At 41.3% G+C, this 16508-nt stretch overlaps 1 protein-coding gene across 2 annotated transcripts in view; it reads left to right on the top strand.

The window, feature by feature from the left end:
* Positions 1 to 4070: 4070 nt before the first annotated feature.
* LOC106595628 (serine/threonine-protein phosphatase 6 regulatory ankyrin repeat subunit A) overlaps positions 4071 to 16508 on the top strand; it is a 44093-nt gene continuing 31655 nt past the window's right edge. Inside the window, exon 1 of one of the 2 annotated variants that reach the window (XM_045719172.1) lies at positions 4071 to 4225. In XM_045719172.1, the coding sequence (XP_045575128.1) occupies positions 4175 to 4225 (51 nt within the window). In that variant the 5' untranslated portion in view covers positions 4071 to 4174. Of the gene's footprint in view, positions 4226 to 4711; positions 4999 to 16508 lie in introns of those variants that run through there. The other variant, XM_045719173.1, reaches the window with a different exon arrangement.

The following is a 16508-nucleotide window of genomic DNA, read 5'->3' on the forward strand; positions in this document are numbered from 1 at the left end:
AACAGAGTCCCACTTCTCCCTCATCATACATGACAAATAGACCATCTAGGTTGATTCATGGCTTAACATAGGGCTATATATCATTTGGGCAGTATAAATGCCATTTGGACATGGTTCACTGACTTTTGGGTTTGGAAACCGACTTCCTATGATCGTACATGGCAAATGGACAAACATCCTAACTTGGCACATTCAATAGTTTCATACATGTATAATTGACCAAAAAATAATTGGACATTTCATTTGGACATTTCTAGTGGCATTTGGCAAAAAAAAGAAAAAAAGTCACTTTTGACTTCCTATGAAATCATATTGCAAATGGACAAAACATATGCCTTATGTACAAGCAAAAACAACCCAAAAAATTATGTCAATATAATATGTCAAAAGTATGTTCATACAGCTCTTATACATGTGTAATTGACCAAAAAATCAAAAGAATTTCGAAAAACGGCCCTAAATCACTTTTTTAACCTCTTGACGGTCGCCTAGGATAGGGGGCGCTACAGCGATTTTTGAAAAAAATTCATGCCCATTTTAAACGGCCTTCTACTCAAACTCAGAAGCTAGGATATGCATATAATTAATACTTGTGGATAGAAAACACCCTAAAGTTTCTAAAACGGTTTGAATGGTGTCTGTGTGTATAACAGAACTCATATGGCAGTCAAAACCCCGAGACCGATCGTAACAGGATGTGGAATTCTGAATTGCGAACTCAACTTCATCACTTTGCCTATAAATCACACCATGAGCAATGGTTCATTGAGCACTTCCTATTGCTTCCACTAGATGTCCCCAGTCTTTATAAAGTGGTTTGAGTCTCCTACTGTGAAAACTGACTGAATGAGACGCTGTGGAAAGTGGTCACATGAGGAGGGCCATCACCATTATGACGCCGGTGCCCCTGGCTACCCTCCCCTTTCGAAACATTTTGACAATGCAATCGTCCCCCTTGAATCTTATTGGAGCTCTGGTTGAAAAAGGCCCTAAAGATTTATGTTATACAACGTTTGACATGTTTGAACAAACCTAAATAAAAAGAAAATGCATTTTATTGAAAGAGGAGTCCCGCGGCCGACGGAAGTTTTGGAGCAGCCTTCAGAACGCGCTAACAAGAACAAGCTATTGGGACGTAAAGGATTAACTTTTTTGAACGAAAATACATTTGTTGTGGACCTGGGATTCCTGGAAGTGCTTTCTGATGAAGATAATCAAAGGTAAGGGATTATTGACAATAGTATACAAGAGTAGATTTGATATGCGATTGTTCCGAGATGGCGCTGACCTGTAACGGTAGCCTATTTTTCTGAGTATCGCAAAGTGTGATTACCCAGTAAAGTTATTTTTAAATCTGGCATTACAGGTGCTTTCAAGAGGTATTCATCTATAAATCTTAGAATGACAATATTACATTTTAAAAATGTTTTCGAATAGTAATTTAGTAAATTGTAGCGCTGTTTCACCGGATGCATTTGAGGGAAAATAGTTAGTCAACGTCACGCGCCGATGTAAAATGCTGTTTTTATATATAAATATGAACTTTATCGAACAAAAGAATGCATGTATTGTGTAACATGATGTCCTAGGAGTGTCATCTGATGAAGATTGTCAAAGGTTAGTGCTGCATTTAGCTGTTTTTTGGTTATTTGTGATGCATGTGGTTGGTCGGAAAATGGCTATGTGGCTACTTTTACGATATACTCCTCTAACATAATCTAATGTTTTGCTTTTGCTGTAAAGCCTTTTTGATATCGGACAACGTGGTTCGATTCAGGAGAGGTGTATCTATAAAACGATATAACATAGTCCTATATTAAAAAAAAATATTTAAAAAAATTGTTATGCTAATGGCGATAGGATTTTTCGCTGGATGTCGAGCCCGACCAGGGGTTAAGGGGGTGATAAGTTTTAGAAAAAAACGACTCTTGGGTCTTGACTTGTGTTACATTTGCAATAAGAAAATCCACGGTGGAGCGCGCTCGCCATCTATAGGATTTTTGGGGTGTGACATTTGCCATATGAAATTTGCAATATGATTTGGATGAATATGGACCAAATTGGGTGGTATTGTCCATTGGGTGTATGATTCGTACAGTGCCAATATGTTCCCATTCATTTTTGTCCATTTGGAGGGGGTGTTCCCTTACTGAGCGGTATGATGGCTGCATGGTCCCATGGTGTTTATACTTGCGTACCATTGTTTATACAGATGAACGTGGTACCTTCAGGCATTTGGAAATTGCTCCCAAGGATGAACCAGACTTGTGGAGGTCTACAATTTTTTCTGAGATCTTGGCTGATTTCTTTTGATTTTCCCATGATGTCAAGCAAAGAGGCACTGAGTTTGAAGGTAGGCCTTGAAATACATCCACAGGTACACCTCCAATTGACTCAAATGATGTCAATTAGTCTATCAGAAGCTTCTAAAGCCATGACATCATTTTCTGGAATTTTCCATGCAGTTTAAAGGCACAGTCAACTTAGTGTATGTAAACTTCTGACCCACTGGAATTGTGATACAGTAAATTATACGTGAAATAATCCGTCTGTAAACAATTGTTGGAAAAATTACTCATGTCATGCACAAAGTTGATGTTCTAACCGACTTGCCAAAACTATAGTTTGTTAACAAGAAATTTGTGGAGTGGTTGAAAAACTAGTTTTAATGACTCCAACCTAAGTGTATGTAAACTTCCGACTTCAACTGTATATGTACATATTTACCTAACCTTGTACTCCGTACTGGTATCCTGTTCATATAGTCAAGTTATCACTACTCATTGCCATGTTATACATTTCCTATTTATCTATGTTTTCTCTTTGTGTTGTTGGGAACGGCCGTAAGCAAGCATTTCACTGTTAGTCTGCACTAGTTGTTTACCAAGCATGTGACAAATAACATTTGATTTGATCTGTATAGCAAACAAGGCATTTTACTTTGACTTCGGCAGTGCATGGCCGGACGAACCAAGTCTCAGGCTCTGGGAAGGAACATTTTAAAAGTCCACCTCTTGGCATGGAGAGAGAATTCTGCAGGTTTCAAGCTAATTTCCTGCAATTCCTCACGCCTCTGTTTCAGTAAAAAGCTGAGGGACGGGCCTGGAGAAATTTAACCAATCTCAAATTCATAGACAGAGCTATGGATGCAAGGACTTACCATCCATGATATCAAAATGATAGTTTAAACCATGTTTTGAGGCTATACACTGTTTACATTTATATTGTTTACAAACATTGGAGTAAAACAAGCTTACATTTTAGGTTCTGATGGGGTACTACAGTTGAACTAAGCTCCTGAGCATTTATAAGTTAGATTCTTCAACAATCACTGGAAACATGTCTGTATGTATTAACTAAGGATTCTAGCTTTAACTTTAACAAATTATAATAATTTCTGGGGAATACAAGAAGTGTTATGTAGAAAAATGTATAATTGGTGGAGCACTGTGGATATCAATATCCATACATTTTAGATTTAAAATATTACATTGTATTGTATTTTATTACACCAACAACGCTTATTCAACGGATTGCATGGCCTAAATTCATTTAATCTGTTGTTGTTAGAAATATTCATGAAAAATAAATAACAATATATGTTTTAAAGACTTGCTTTACCTGGGGGCATACCTGACCTGCAGTACCTCCGCAGACCCCCACTTTGAGAACCCCTGCTTTACACCAATTACTGTTAGTTCTGAGGAGTAAGTCTTTAACTTTAGCTTTACCGACATCTAGTGGCTAAATGTTTAATTTGACTTGTGCAGTATTTGAATGAAAATAATACCAGAAGGCTAAAACATGATTGGTGATAAAATAGTGTCTGAATTTAAACGGGTCCTAGAAGCAGTAAGAGGTAGGAGTATATTCTTCGCGGCTACCAAAAGCGTGCCACGTATACCCTTAAAAAAGATTACAGTATAACTGCTGCAAATACTGCGTCCAAAATACGTTTTTTTACTGCAGTAATTTAGCAGTCTATTCGGCAATTACTGCGTCCAACATTCCAGTCAACTGCAGTTACTGCAATCTTTTCGGTACCCTCATGTGCTGACATGGCTACGCTTGTTGTTATAGTTTCGACGGGTGTGTGCAGTGCTGTAAACTGATTGGTGGTAGTGCTTGTGCTCCCTATCACTCAGAAGTTATGTAGCGAGCTAAGGTGACAACAATGCCTGCCATAGACGTTTTTCCAGTTGCTTCGAATGTTCAAAATCATAGGGTAAGAACACTTAAAGCCTTTCAAAGCGCGTAATTCTGGCTAGCCACAGCAGTCAACTAGCTAGTTGTTTAGCTTTCTAGCACATTCACTAATTTGTTTGTAAACATTTAACAAGCCAGCTACCTCACGTGTTATTTTCAAACTGTCAACACAGAGTAGTTTGGAAGCACCAATATATTCCAAGTCTAAAAACCACTTGAGGTTAAATACATCCGATTTCATTGTTCAGACACAAGTCACATGGCCAGCAATCAGATTTGTATCTGACATCAAACCACTTGAAATACCCGATTCCATGTGCCGTTCAAACTGTAGGGAAAGGAACAGATTCTAATCGGATATGCAGATAAATAGGATTTGAATCACTTCAAACTACCAATGTAAACACGGTTTTACTAATCCCAATCCAACTAATTTAATTCCACCTGTCATTTGCGAGTTATTCTAGGACTGTGCGCTGTATTACTGGTCTGCTGGCGTTTAGCGACAACTGAGCATGGTGTGACCAACCACAAACCTTGTTACTCTGTTCCAGTCGTTCTTTGGCCAATGAATTTGCTTCTTTTAGGGAGGTCACACACGGTGGCGGTAATGTTATGGAGTTTTTCCCTTCAAGTCTATCAGGTTGAAAAACATAGGCCTCATAGTAATTGGCAACTAAGAAGCTGGAGTGTTGGGCCAAACATTCAGATAACGACCAACATCCATTTTAGTTTTACTTGTTCTCATGCAAAACTATTAGTAAGATGGTGGTTCTCAAAATCCGAGACCAGGTAAGTGATCCGTCTTGTCAAAACGAAGGTAGCTAACGTTAGCTAGTAAGCTAGTGAAATTGCTAGCACGTTCTCAACAGCAGAATGTGCAGGCAGGGCCACACTGATGCAATGGTGGATAACTAACTAGCTAAATGATGGGATTTGCGAGATGTAACGTTTAACTAAACTCTATAAGTGCGTACTCAAGGTCATAGGTTTTGGTGTAAATCAGTAAACACGCTTATCTAACGTTGGCTAATTAGCGTACTGTTACCCATGTAGCTAGCTTAGCTATATGGTAGCTAGCTATGCCTATGGTAAACTAGCTGGAAACGCAATTTACGAGCTAGCCAGCTAAACTGGATCTGCGTGAAGCTAGACACAATAGTGGAATTTGCTGTTCGCCTTCAAAATAAATGTCCCCCATTGAAAGTGATGCAAATGTATACAAATAATTGAATCATGCCATATTTGGATAATGCTAAATAAGGTCGGAATGTTATATAAGTTCAACAAAATTACAATTTGAGCAAAGTAAAAATATGTTAATTGTACTGTGGATGTATTCGAGTTTAGAATTGCATTGGGGGCATACCTACTGTATATGTACTGTACAGCCTAATGTATGGATGTTGCACCCATGAAATAGGTTATCAGTCTACTCGGTGACACTCACAGAACAAGTATTAGTGTCTTAACCCTTATTGTGGGATTAAAAAACGGTGCAAATGAGCCACAATCTTTCTGCCTATGTTACGTATTGGACATGCATATTGACTGTACAGCCTAAGCTAGAGATAAGCATCGTTGCACTTATTGCGGGGCTTTGAACCTGGCGTGAAAGGAGCCAAATGTAATTAGAATGTATAAAGTATTCCTGTTTCAGACCAGAAGAAGTTATGCAAAATACGGTCATACGTCTTGTTGTCTCCAAGATGGCCTGCCATACAACCATCGTGAGTAGAGGTCGACCGATTATGATTTTTCAATGCCGGTGCCGATTTATAGGAGGACCAAAAAAATCCGGTACCGATTAAATGGCCGATTTTAAATAAACTAAAAAAAGACAAATAAATACTAAAATTATAATAAAAATGTAAAATAATATATATACTGCTAAAAAAAATAAAGGGAACACTAAAATAACACATCCTAGATCTGAATGAATGAAACTCTTATTAAATACTTTTTTCTTTACATAGTTGAATGTGCTGACAACAAAATCACACAAAAATAATCAATGGAAATCCAATTTATCAACCCATGGAGGTCTGGATTTGGAGTCACTCAAAATTAAAGTGGAACACCACACTACAGGCTGATCCAACTTTGATGTAATGTCCTTAAAACAAGTCAAAATGAGGCTCAGTAGTGTGTGTGGCCTCCACGTGCCTCTATGACCTCCCTACAAAGCCTGGGCATGCTCCTGATGAGGTGGCGGATGGTCTCCTGAGGGATCTCCTCCCAGACCTGGACTAAAGCATCCGCCAACTCCTGGACAGTCTGTGGTGCAACGTGGTGTTGGTGGATGGAGCGAGACATGATGTCCCAGATGTGCTCAATTGGATTCAGGTCTGGGGAACGGGCGGGCCAGTCCATAGCATCAATGCCTTCCTCGTGCAGGAACTGCTGACACACACCAGTGGCGAATTTGCCAATCTTGGTGTTCTCTGGCAAATGCCAAACGTCCTGCACGGTGTTTGGCTGTAAGCACAACCCCCACCTGTGGACGTCGGGCCCTCATACCACCCTCATGGAGTCTGGTTCTGACCGTTTGCGCAGACACATGCACATTTGTGGCCTGCTGGAGGTCATTTTGCAGGGCTCTGGCAGTGCTCCTCTTGCTTCTCCTTGCACAAAGGCGGAGGTAGCGGTCCTGCTGCTGGGTTGTTGCCCTCCTACGGCCTCCTCCACGCCTCCTGATGTACTGGCCTGTCTCCTGGTAGCGCCTCCATGCTCTGGACACTACGCTGACAGACACAGCAAACCTTCTTGCCACAGCTCGCATTGATGTGCCATCCTGGATGAGCTGCACTACCTGAGCCACTTGTGTGGGTTGTAGACTCCGTCTCATGCTACCACTAGAGTGAAAGCACCGCCAGCATTCAAAAGTGACCAAAACATCAGCCAGGAAGCATAGGAACTGAGAAGTGGTCTGTGGTTCCCACCTGCAGAACCACTCCTTTATTGGGGGTGTCTTGCTAATTGCCTATAATTTCCACCTGTTGTCTATTCCATTTGCACAACAGCATGTGAAATTTATTGTCAATCAGTGTTGCTTCCTAAGTGGACAGTTTGATTTCACAGAAGTGTGATTTGACTTGGAGTTACATTGTGTTGTTTAAGTGTTCCCTTTATTTTTTTGAGCAGTGTGTGTGTGTGTGTGTGTGTGTGTGTGTGTGTGTGTGTGTGTGGTATATCAGAATATTGTATATATATATATCTTTCGTTTTATTTTTAAGTATATGTATTTGTAATGACAATTACAACAATACTGAATATACACTTTTATTTTAACTTAATATAATTCATAAAATCATTTTAGTCTCAAATAAATGAAACATGTTCAATTTGGTTTAAATAATGCAAAAACAAAGTGTTGGAGAAGAAAGTAAAAGTGCAATATGTGCCATGTAAGAAAGCTAACGTTTAAGTTCCTTGCTCAGAACATGGGAACATATGAAAGCTGGTGCTTCCTTTTAACATGAGTCTTCAATATTCCCAGTTAAAAAGTTTTAGGTTGTAGTTATTATAGGAATTATAGGACTATTTCTCTCTATACCACTTGTATTTCATATACCTTTGACTATTGGATGTTCTTATAGGCACTATAGTATTGCCAGCCTAATCTCGGGAGTTGATAGGCTTGAAGTCATTGTTAGGGTTGAACTGGCTATTTGTATGCATAACTTATATAATATACCGGGGAAGCTATGCTACAATATTAAGTATATAAACTACGAGTAAATCAACTGTTGAAGACAAGAAGAACTACAAACGGCAACAGGAAGTGCGTCACGACACTGGGATCAGCCTGCACGCCGACGAAAGGAGGAGCAAGTTTAAACCACGCTCCTCCTCCCTCTGACAGGCCAGCATTGAGCGGGAACTATCTCTGTCAGTATAAAAGAGAGAACAATAGAATGTGACGTCCTCTTCTCTGTTTTGCCCTGCGAGGTAAAACAGCGAGACCGTATATATACGAACCACACATACACCACGCACGTGTTTGCATTAATTAAAGTACAGCTAAATCAAAGTCACTATGTGCTGACTATTTTGTTCTGTTACCAGAAACGAACTGTCGCAACATTAACATCATAAACAGCGCTGTGCATCAAACGTTGCTAAGAGCTGCTGGCAAATGCAGGAAAGGGCTGTTTGAATGAATGCTTACGAGCCTGCTGCTGCCTACCACTGCTCAGTCAGACTGCTCTATCAAATCATAGACGTAATTATAATATAAAAAACACACAGAAATACGGGCCTTAGGTCATTAATATGGTCAAATCCAGAAACAATCATTTTGAAAACAAAACGTTTATTCTTTCAGTGAAATATGGAACCGTTCTGTATTTTATAGAAGGGGTGGCATCCCTAAGTCTAAATGTTGCTGTTACATTGCACGACCTTCAATGTTATGTCATAATTATGTAAAATTCTGGCAAAGTAATTATTACCTGTCTTTGTTAGGAAGAAATGGTCTTCACACAGTTTGCAACGAGCCAGGCGGACCAAACTGCTGCATATACCCAGACTCTGCTTGCACTGAACCCAAGAGAAGTGACACAATTTCCCCTAGTTAATATTGCCTGCTAACATGAATTTCTTTTAACTAAATATGCAGGTTTAAAAATATATACTTGTGTATTGATTTTAAGAAAAGCATTTTTGTTATGGTTCGAACATTGGTGTATTGACTGCGTTTTTGTTAAACCATCATCCTTTTGGCGAAGTTGAAGTAGGCTGTGATTCGATGATAAATTAACAGGCACCTCATTGATTATATGCAACGCAGGACAAGCTAGTTAAACTAGTAATATCATCAACCATGTGTAGTTAACTAGTGATTATGTTAAGATAAGGTTAATGCAAGCTAGCAACTTACCTTGGCTCCTTGCAGCCACCAGGTCCTTTTGATGTTGCACTCGGGTAAAAGGTGGTCAGCCTGCCACGCAGTCTCCTCGTGGATTGGAATGTAATCGGCCATAATCGGCGTCCAAAAATGCCCATTTACCGATTTGTTATATGAACTTGAAATCGGTCGACCTCTAATCGTGAGCCAACATTAGTATCTCTTGTCGAAGCGTAAGTGGAACGACAATTTGAGATACACTGGACCAATGGTCTTGCCCAGAAGTGGCACGAGAACGTCAATTCCTCATTAGAAAACCATCTCTGTCAAATTAACCCAGACCAACTTCATCGAACTCTGCCTCTGGGCGCATCTCAGCAAAAAGAGGGGAGAAGGGAAACATCTTTTTTCTGTTCTGAAATCAGCTGTTTCCTAGACATTGAAGTGTCATCTGTAGGGACCCTCTCTTCCTTCAGCTGACCTTTGGGTTTTTTAAAGGAGAGGTCAACTCAGGAGGTTTACTGAAGTCAGAATCACCCATAAATGTCTCGGACAGATCAACCATGGTAGTAGGATGGCTGAAATCCTTAACACTAGACTTGCTCCCGGCGACTTTCTTAGACATAGCACGTGTAACGGCACACGCTCGGGTACTTTTGATAACCAATCAGGTTCCTCAACTCTGCGTTCCTTACAAATGACAGGATTTGGCACGACCTACCCTCCAGCCAAATCGTTTTCCAAAATTAATGAGACCCCCCTTCACTGGTAGGCTAGGCCTCACTACAAGACAACAGAACCTGAAATAAGATCAGACTCGAGTTCCACATTATACAAAGGAACTTCCAAGCAACCCATCTCCACGCCTTGTACTAACACACTGTAACCAGTTGCTGAAGTGTCAAAGGCAAAACACCCTACTGGGCTGCCCCAGTATCTTCACCGGCTGCTCTGCAGAGGTTCTGCAGAGACACGAACCTGTCTGAAACAAAGGGTTCATACACATCTGATCCAAAATCTTGTTTAGGAGATACACCAGTCCCAACCAGAGACCTCATGGGCTGGAGTGCTCCCACAAGAAGAAACTGCTTTTTCTGTCTAATTTTTCTGTTTCAACTTAGGACACATTCTCTGTGTTCTTTCTCACAGCAGTAATGACAAACTGGCGGATATGGAAAAACCAGTTTTCTGCCGATCTTTATCTTTGGGCACTGTAGAAAAAGACTGAAATCTTGCAGTAGGAGGTGACATCTCTGGATTGCTTTTTTGTGTAGGAATAACTACTTGGTTCTTTGTTTGAAGGGTAATTTCACTCCTTGACAAGTCACTAGAGACTCAAAGCACGAGGGTAGAACACATTTCAAACTTTGCTTGTGCTCATGAATGTAGGTAGCAACCCTTTCGAGAAGGCACATCTTTAACTGCTTGAAAGGCGGCCCAAGTCAGCTGTTCCGACCAAGATCAAACTGTGCTGAGGGTGCAGGATGGCCTGACTGGATTCGGAGTGCTTCCAGATCTCTCTCTTAATCGAATGGCATGCTCACTCACGTTCCCTTTCCTTGTGCTAGTCTGGCTGCATGCCCATCCCGTCTCTCCCGGTGCTCTATCTCCAATCTCTGCTCTTCAAGCTCTAATTGTTGTTGCTCCAACTTCACCTTTAGTTCTAACTCCCTTAGTTACACGTGTATGGGATGTACTCTACCACCCGCAGAGCCCCCTCCCCCATCAGCCTCTCTCCCCCCAGAAGGATCTCCTCCGACACCGAAGCAGTACTCATCAACACCTCGACCACTGCTCTTGGATCGCCAGATGCCACAATGCTTTGAAATGACGAGGAGATTAGTCTTCGTACATTTATCTAGCATCTCCCATGTAGGGTTTTCCACAAATGCTTCCAACTTAAAGTACATGGATTTTTTATTTTATTAGCCTGTGTGTTTATGCAACTTTCCAAATGATTCCCCCAATTTTATAACCCTATCAAGACAACTGGAGCACTGGGCCAGCAGCTCTTAAATAGCACTTGAGCCAGCACAAGTCAAACACCTTCCCACTAACGAGATGGAAACCAGCACAGGTGTAACATGTACTGATGTCACCTCGTTATTCAATCGGTGCACCCTACGTGCTAAGGAGATGCACGTGCTAAAGTCCAACCTCAAAACAAATGGATAAACCAAAGCCTGTAACAGTGTTCAGTACGTTTAATAGGCTGAATGCTTCATTTGGCTAATTTTGCACTGGTGTTGAGTCCCACAATAAGAGCTAAGACGCTAATATTTGTGTAAACTCTGCATAGTTGTGTTATGTGAGTGTCACCAATTAGGCTGATACCAAATTTCATGGGTGCAACATCCATAGGTTAGGCTGTACAGTGCGTATACGTATGCACCCAATGCAATTCTGAAGTCTAATACATCCAGAGTGAGATTAACAGATTCGTGTCAAGTTAACATAGTCTTTTGTTACATTTCTATAACATTCAGACCTTGTTTAGCATTATTTAGTGAAAATATGGCATAATTCAACTATTTCTGTTTGAATCACTTTCAATGGGAGACTTTTATTTTGAAGGCAAACTGCAAATTCCCCTATTGTGGCTAATCCCTATTATGGCTAGCTTCACACAGGTCTAAGCTGGTAGGTTAGCTACCTAGCTTAACCACGATTAATAAAGCGTTAAGGGTCATGCCAGAGTTCCAGTTTAGTTATCGAATATTAGCTATCCCAGGCAATGTATTATAGCTAGCGTTAGATAGTAATAGCTACCAGCTAAATAATATCCGATTGCCACTATTGTTGAAGGTCCCTAGCTAGCTCTCCTAACTGCCCACAGTACTGCTGTGACGACACTCTTCACCATCACTTTTCAACAACTATTGAACTGAAGCCAAGGAATGCAAGCATGTTGAGCTGGGTAGTGGAGCTGGTATTCAATGTCACTGTGTATGGTGTATTGTTTCACCTACCTCAACATCACTACACAAATAGGCCTTTTTGGAACAATGTTTCCTTACATTGTGTTACTTGCGACTATGGTTCGTTATCAGGAAATGGCTGGCTATAGGCCTTAGGGATTCGATCATACAAGGCCCACATTCCCTACTGCACTTTCTCCGAAATTGTTGTTACACTTAGCCCAATTTTGTATCCTGAATTCACAGCAGCATTTTGCCTATTAAATCAGACTGATACCAGCTTTCTGGTATACATTCTGAAATAAAGCACTGGAAAAACTTGGAAAGTTCCCTTACAAGCTAGAATGTTGAATAAAATTACATTTTAACCTACTATACTTTTTGTGGTTGGTCCTGAGACAAAATATCCCCAGGAATGTATTATTTACCTGACATTTTAGAGCGCCAGTACTGCCATTGAGATTTACATCACCTGGCCCAAGTTTGCTTAGTATGGATGCATTGCATGCATGTACTTCTGTCTTGTGGCAGCAGGTAGCCTAGTGGTTAGATCACTGGTTCAAATCCCTGAGCCAACTAGGTAAAATTAAATCTGCTGATGTGCCCTTGAGCAGGGCACTTTGCCCTAATTGCTCTGGGTAAAGGCGTCCGCTAAATGACGTAAATGTTGTACACATGCCTTAGGTGATGAGCATACAAATTGTGACGGCCACACAGAGACCTGCGATTGGTAGTCGGTTTAATAATACTTTTCCTCTGGATATTGTCTAAAAAAAGCAGAAGGACAAAATCAGAGGACAACAGGCCGAGTAAGTTCAAATGAAGTTTATTCAATATTCTGACTTGTAAAGGGACTGTTCGGTAGTCTTTGATTCCAGAAGGTCGAGACGAGAGTGGCCACTCCACACTCTGACATGTTGAGGTGAAGCAGCCTTTGGTTAACTGGTACTTGCACCTGAAAAGATCCAGACAAGGCTCTCCAGTCTACCTCTCCTATATCAGTGTATGCCCTGGGCCTGCCCCTATCCAGCCTCATCTCATTTATAGATCTAGGCCTAATTCATGCAAGATCATTTTCCTGAGCTGTTGCTCTACACATCTCGATATTCTCTCATTGAGATGGTATAATATATGGTATGTTTTAAATGAATGTGAAAAGTAGTGTCACTCTGTGCTGTAGTTCATCCATTGCTGTTGATAATACAAGGCCTTACAATAAGGCCTTACATAGACTAGATGATCACGGTGTTTTGAATAGAAGACCATGGTCACTAAAATATTGGCATGTCATTTTTTCCATTGATGGGTTATTGAATAGTTTTATAAAGGGGTCATGGTGGAGGGGTGGTAAAAGTGGATGTGTGATTTATTGACAGTTGGAGAATGAATAATGAAAGGCTCTACTGTGCCACACTTGTACTTATCATAGCCTGAATAGCTTGCTCTTATCATTACTGGACTGTCTTTATCACACCGGCAGTATATGCTGCATGAATGCTAGTAGCTAGGCTTTGTGTTTGCACATGGGTCCTGCGTGCTAGTCTTTGTGCTTTCAAGAGTGCCAGAGTCTGTCTCAGAGGTGTGTGTGTGTGTGTGTGTACACGCGCTATACTTGCGACATATATGTATGCGCGTGTATCCCCTCATTGTGTTTGTCATGAATGATCATGTGACCAGACTCCAATGAGAGAGGCTCAGGAGTTGCCAAAGAGCTGTCTCCATGGTGACGGTATTAACTAGACTGGATTGTAGGAGGTGGTGGTGCACTGCAGGGTCGGTTGTGCTGCTGAAGAGGCTTAGAAAACCTATTACACTGGATCAGGGCTAGTTGTCCCGTTGCCTTTCTCTGCGAAGGGCGACGGACATCTTTTTAAACAAAACATTTCTTGTAGCACAAGTGCTTACTTGTTACACTGTTTGTATCCAGTGGGTCTTCTAACCTCAATTGTAGCCTGCATTTTTAATAGCAGAATGAGGGGGAGTGCCTGAAGCAAATGATATTCAAGGCTTGTTTTCAATAGACATCAGGAAATGCCCTGCTAGTACAGCCTCCTGTTTAGGGCTGTGAATGGCCATATTTTCTTCTAACGCTCTCTAGTATCACATGGTTGACATTGAATTAGTGTATTCTGTAGTATTGTTTTGAGAGGTCTTTACAATTCTCTCTCTACGGCGATATATTAACATGTTGATAAAGGCCCAAGCTATAGGACAACAGAATCATGTACCAGGACTTGGCTCTGTGATCTTGCTCATTCGGAAGCCTAGAAATGCATCCTATTTTATTTATTTTTTAAATGATGATGGTGAGTCATATTGAGGTTATGATGGATCTGCTAACCTGTAGGCAACATCAATCTGCTAAAGGATTGCCATAGGCAAACTAAATACAACCATGCCCAACCAGATTAGTGCTGCAGTGTCGTAGTTCATAGTCCTCCTGGCAGGGTTCTATGTCATTAGAAACAAGACGTCTCCTTTGGCCCAGTTTGTGGGAGTGCATCATCTCAGATTTCATAGAGCTCTAGGAATCAGTGTGTGACATCACATGCTATGTGACTGGTCTCATCCCATGGTTGCTTTGAAGCCGCGAGGCAGTTTTGCATAAAGTGAACAAGTTAATGAATAATGATCTAGTCCAGCCTTTTTAAAGTATGACATGTTAATGGTGGGTTGTGACATGTCAGGGTAAAAACTATTTCAACTTTTTTTTGGGGGGGGGCTCAGTCGGGGTCTCAACTTACTGTTTAGTGTTTGAATAGTAGAATACTTAAGGTGCAAATTCTAAATGTGGTTGTGCATCAGCAGTTTTCTCTTATGTCAGTCATTTACAGTCACTCAATTAGCCCATGTCCGCTACCATTCTTTTAGTCTTGCCAACGTATCTATCTAAACTTGTAGTATTCATGGCCGAATCACGACCGGGCATGCAGGGCATGTGCCCAGGGGCCCTGACCTCCAGGGGGCCCCCATTGATTTTGTTAGTCACTCTCATTCAGATATCATACTAACATGGCATAAGTCATTCAATATGTGTAGAACTGCAGGAAATTAACTTTAAAACAAACTTTTTTTATTCTCTGCAGTCAAGAGGGGGTGCACTCTAACCCAACCAAATCTTGCTTGGGGGCCCCAAAATGGACACGCTTGGATCCTAGGTTGGGTCCTTCGGTCTCATTTGGGTCCCAGACTGAAAAAGCTTTAAGAACCCCTGATCTAGTCAGTTGAAAACGTTTTTGTGTGAAAACAGAGAGTGTTATTGTCATGATGTGATTGGTACGTAGCCCCATCACTAGCCAGTAGCCACCACCAACATGGACAAGTCAAACAATTACCAGATTTAGAAACGTGATCCTACAGTGTTTTCTGACGTGTAGGAATGAATGAAACTGACGGGTGTTTTGTCTCAGATCTGATTTGAAACATCGCAGACTAAGCTAAGACGAAGACCAACAGTCAGAACAGAAGTGCATTGGAATGAGAGGGATGTAAATCTGAAGGCTGTAGGTCTGCTCTACTCTATTTTATCCCTCGTATGTCAGTTCCTCAATCATTGTAAGTATGTCTTGACAGGGGAGAATGGATGGAGCAGTCCATCAGTGTGTAGGTGGGTTCGGTCCCAAATGGCACCCTATTCCCTATACAGTGCACTACTTTTGACCAGGACCCCGTAGGGTTCTGGTCAAAAGTAGTACACTGTAGGGAATAGGGTGCCATTTGGGATGCTATCTGTCTCAGAAGGCTGTGCAGGGTAGAGCTTGAGGGCTGCTGTGCTGATGGAGGAGGAGGAAGTGCATTAGCTAATTAGCTGGGCCACTAGAACACATCAGATGTCCTGAGTGGTTTACTCATCATTTAGGCCCTGTCTCCTCATCATTTAGGCCCTGTCTCCTCATCATTTAGGCCCTGTCTCCTCATCATTTAGGCCCTGTCTCCTCATCATTTAGGCCCTGTCTCCTCATCATTTAGGCCCTGTCTCCTCATCATTTAGGCCCTGTCTCCTCCTTTCGTCAAGAAAAAACAAGAGCCCCAAACAGGCTGGATCCATTACAATGGTACTTCCAACTTTATGGTATAGTAATGAATGGTACTTTATGGTATACTGATTTAATGGAGGTAAAGGATGTGGATGTGAGGTATGGACCCCAGGAACAGGAATTCATGGTGTCAGCTAATGGGGATCTGAATAAAGATGAAAGGTCCTGAACGTACACGCAGGCTGGAGCACAAAGCTAGTGGTCTGTCCTACCTATTCAGAATACACTAGAAAACAATGGTGATCCTACTGGTCATAACCTTTCTATTAATAAACAACAATATCATCGGTTACCGTCCAAGCCTTTGTCTTAGCAACCGTCCCCCAGAGAGGTAGGAAGTGCTTGTCAGTATTATCCAAGCGAAACTTAATGGAAAGTAAACAACAGTCTGAGTAGGCTAATTTCACCCAGTGAGCTGTCTGTTTACTTGTTGGCAGCGGTGATGAAGTCATGGAAGAGTTAAAGGGTTTGTGGCAGCCAGGGAATGTTCCTTCTGGC

This window comes from Salmo salar, chromosome ssa05 (assembly GCF_905237065.1).
Source record: "Salmo salar chromosome ssa05, Ssal_v3.1, whole genome shotgun sequence".
In the NCBI taxonomy this organism is placed as follows: domain Eukaryota; kingdom Metazoa; phylum Chordata; class Actinopteri; order Salmoniformes; family Salmonidae; genus Salmo; species Salmo salar.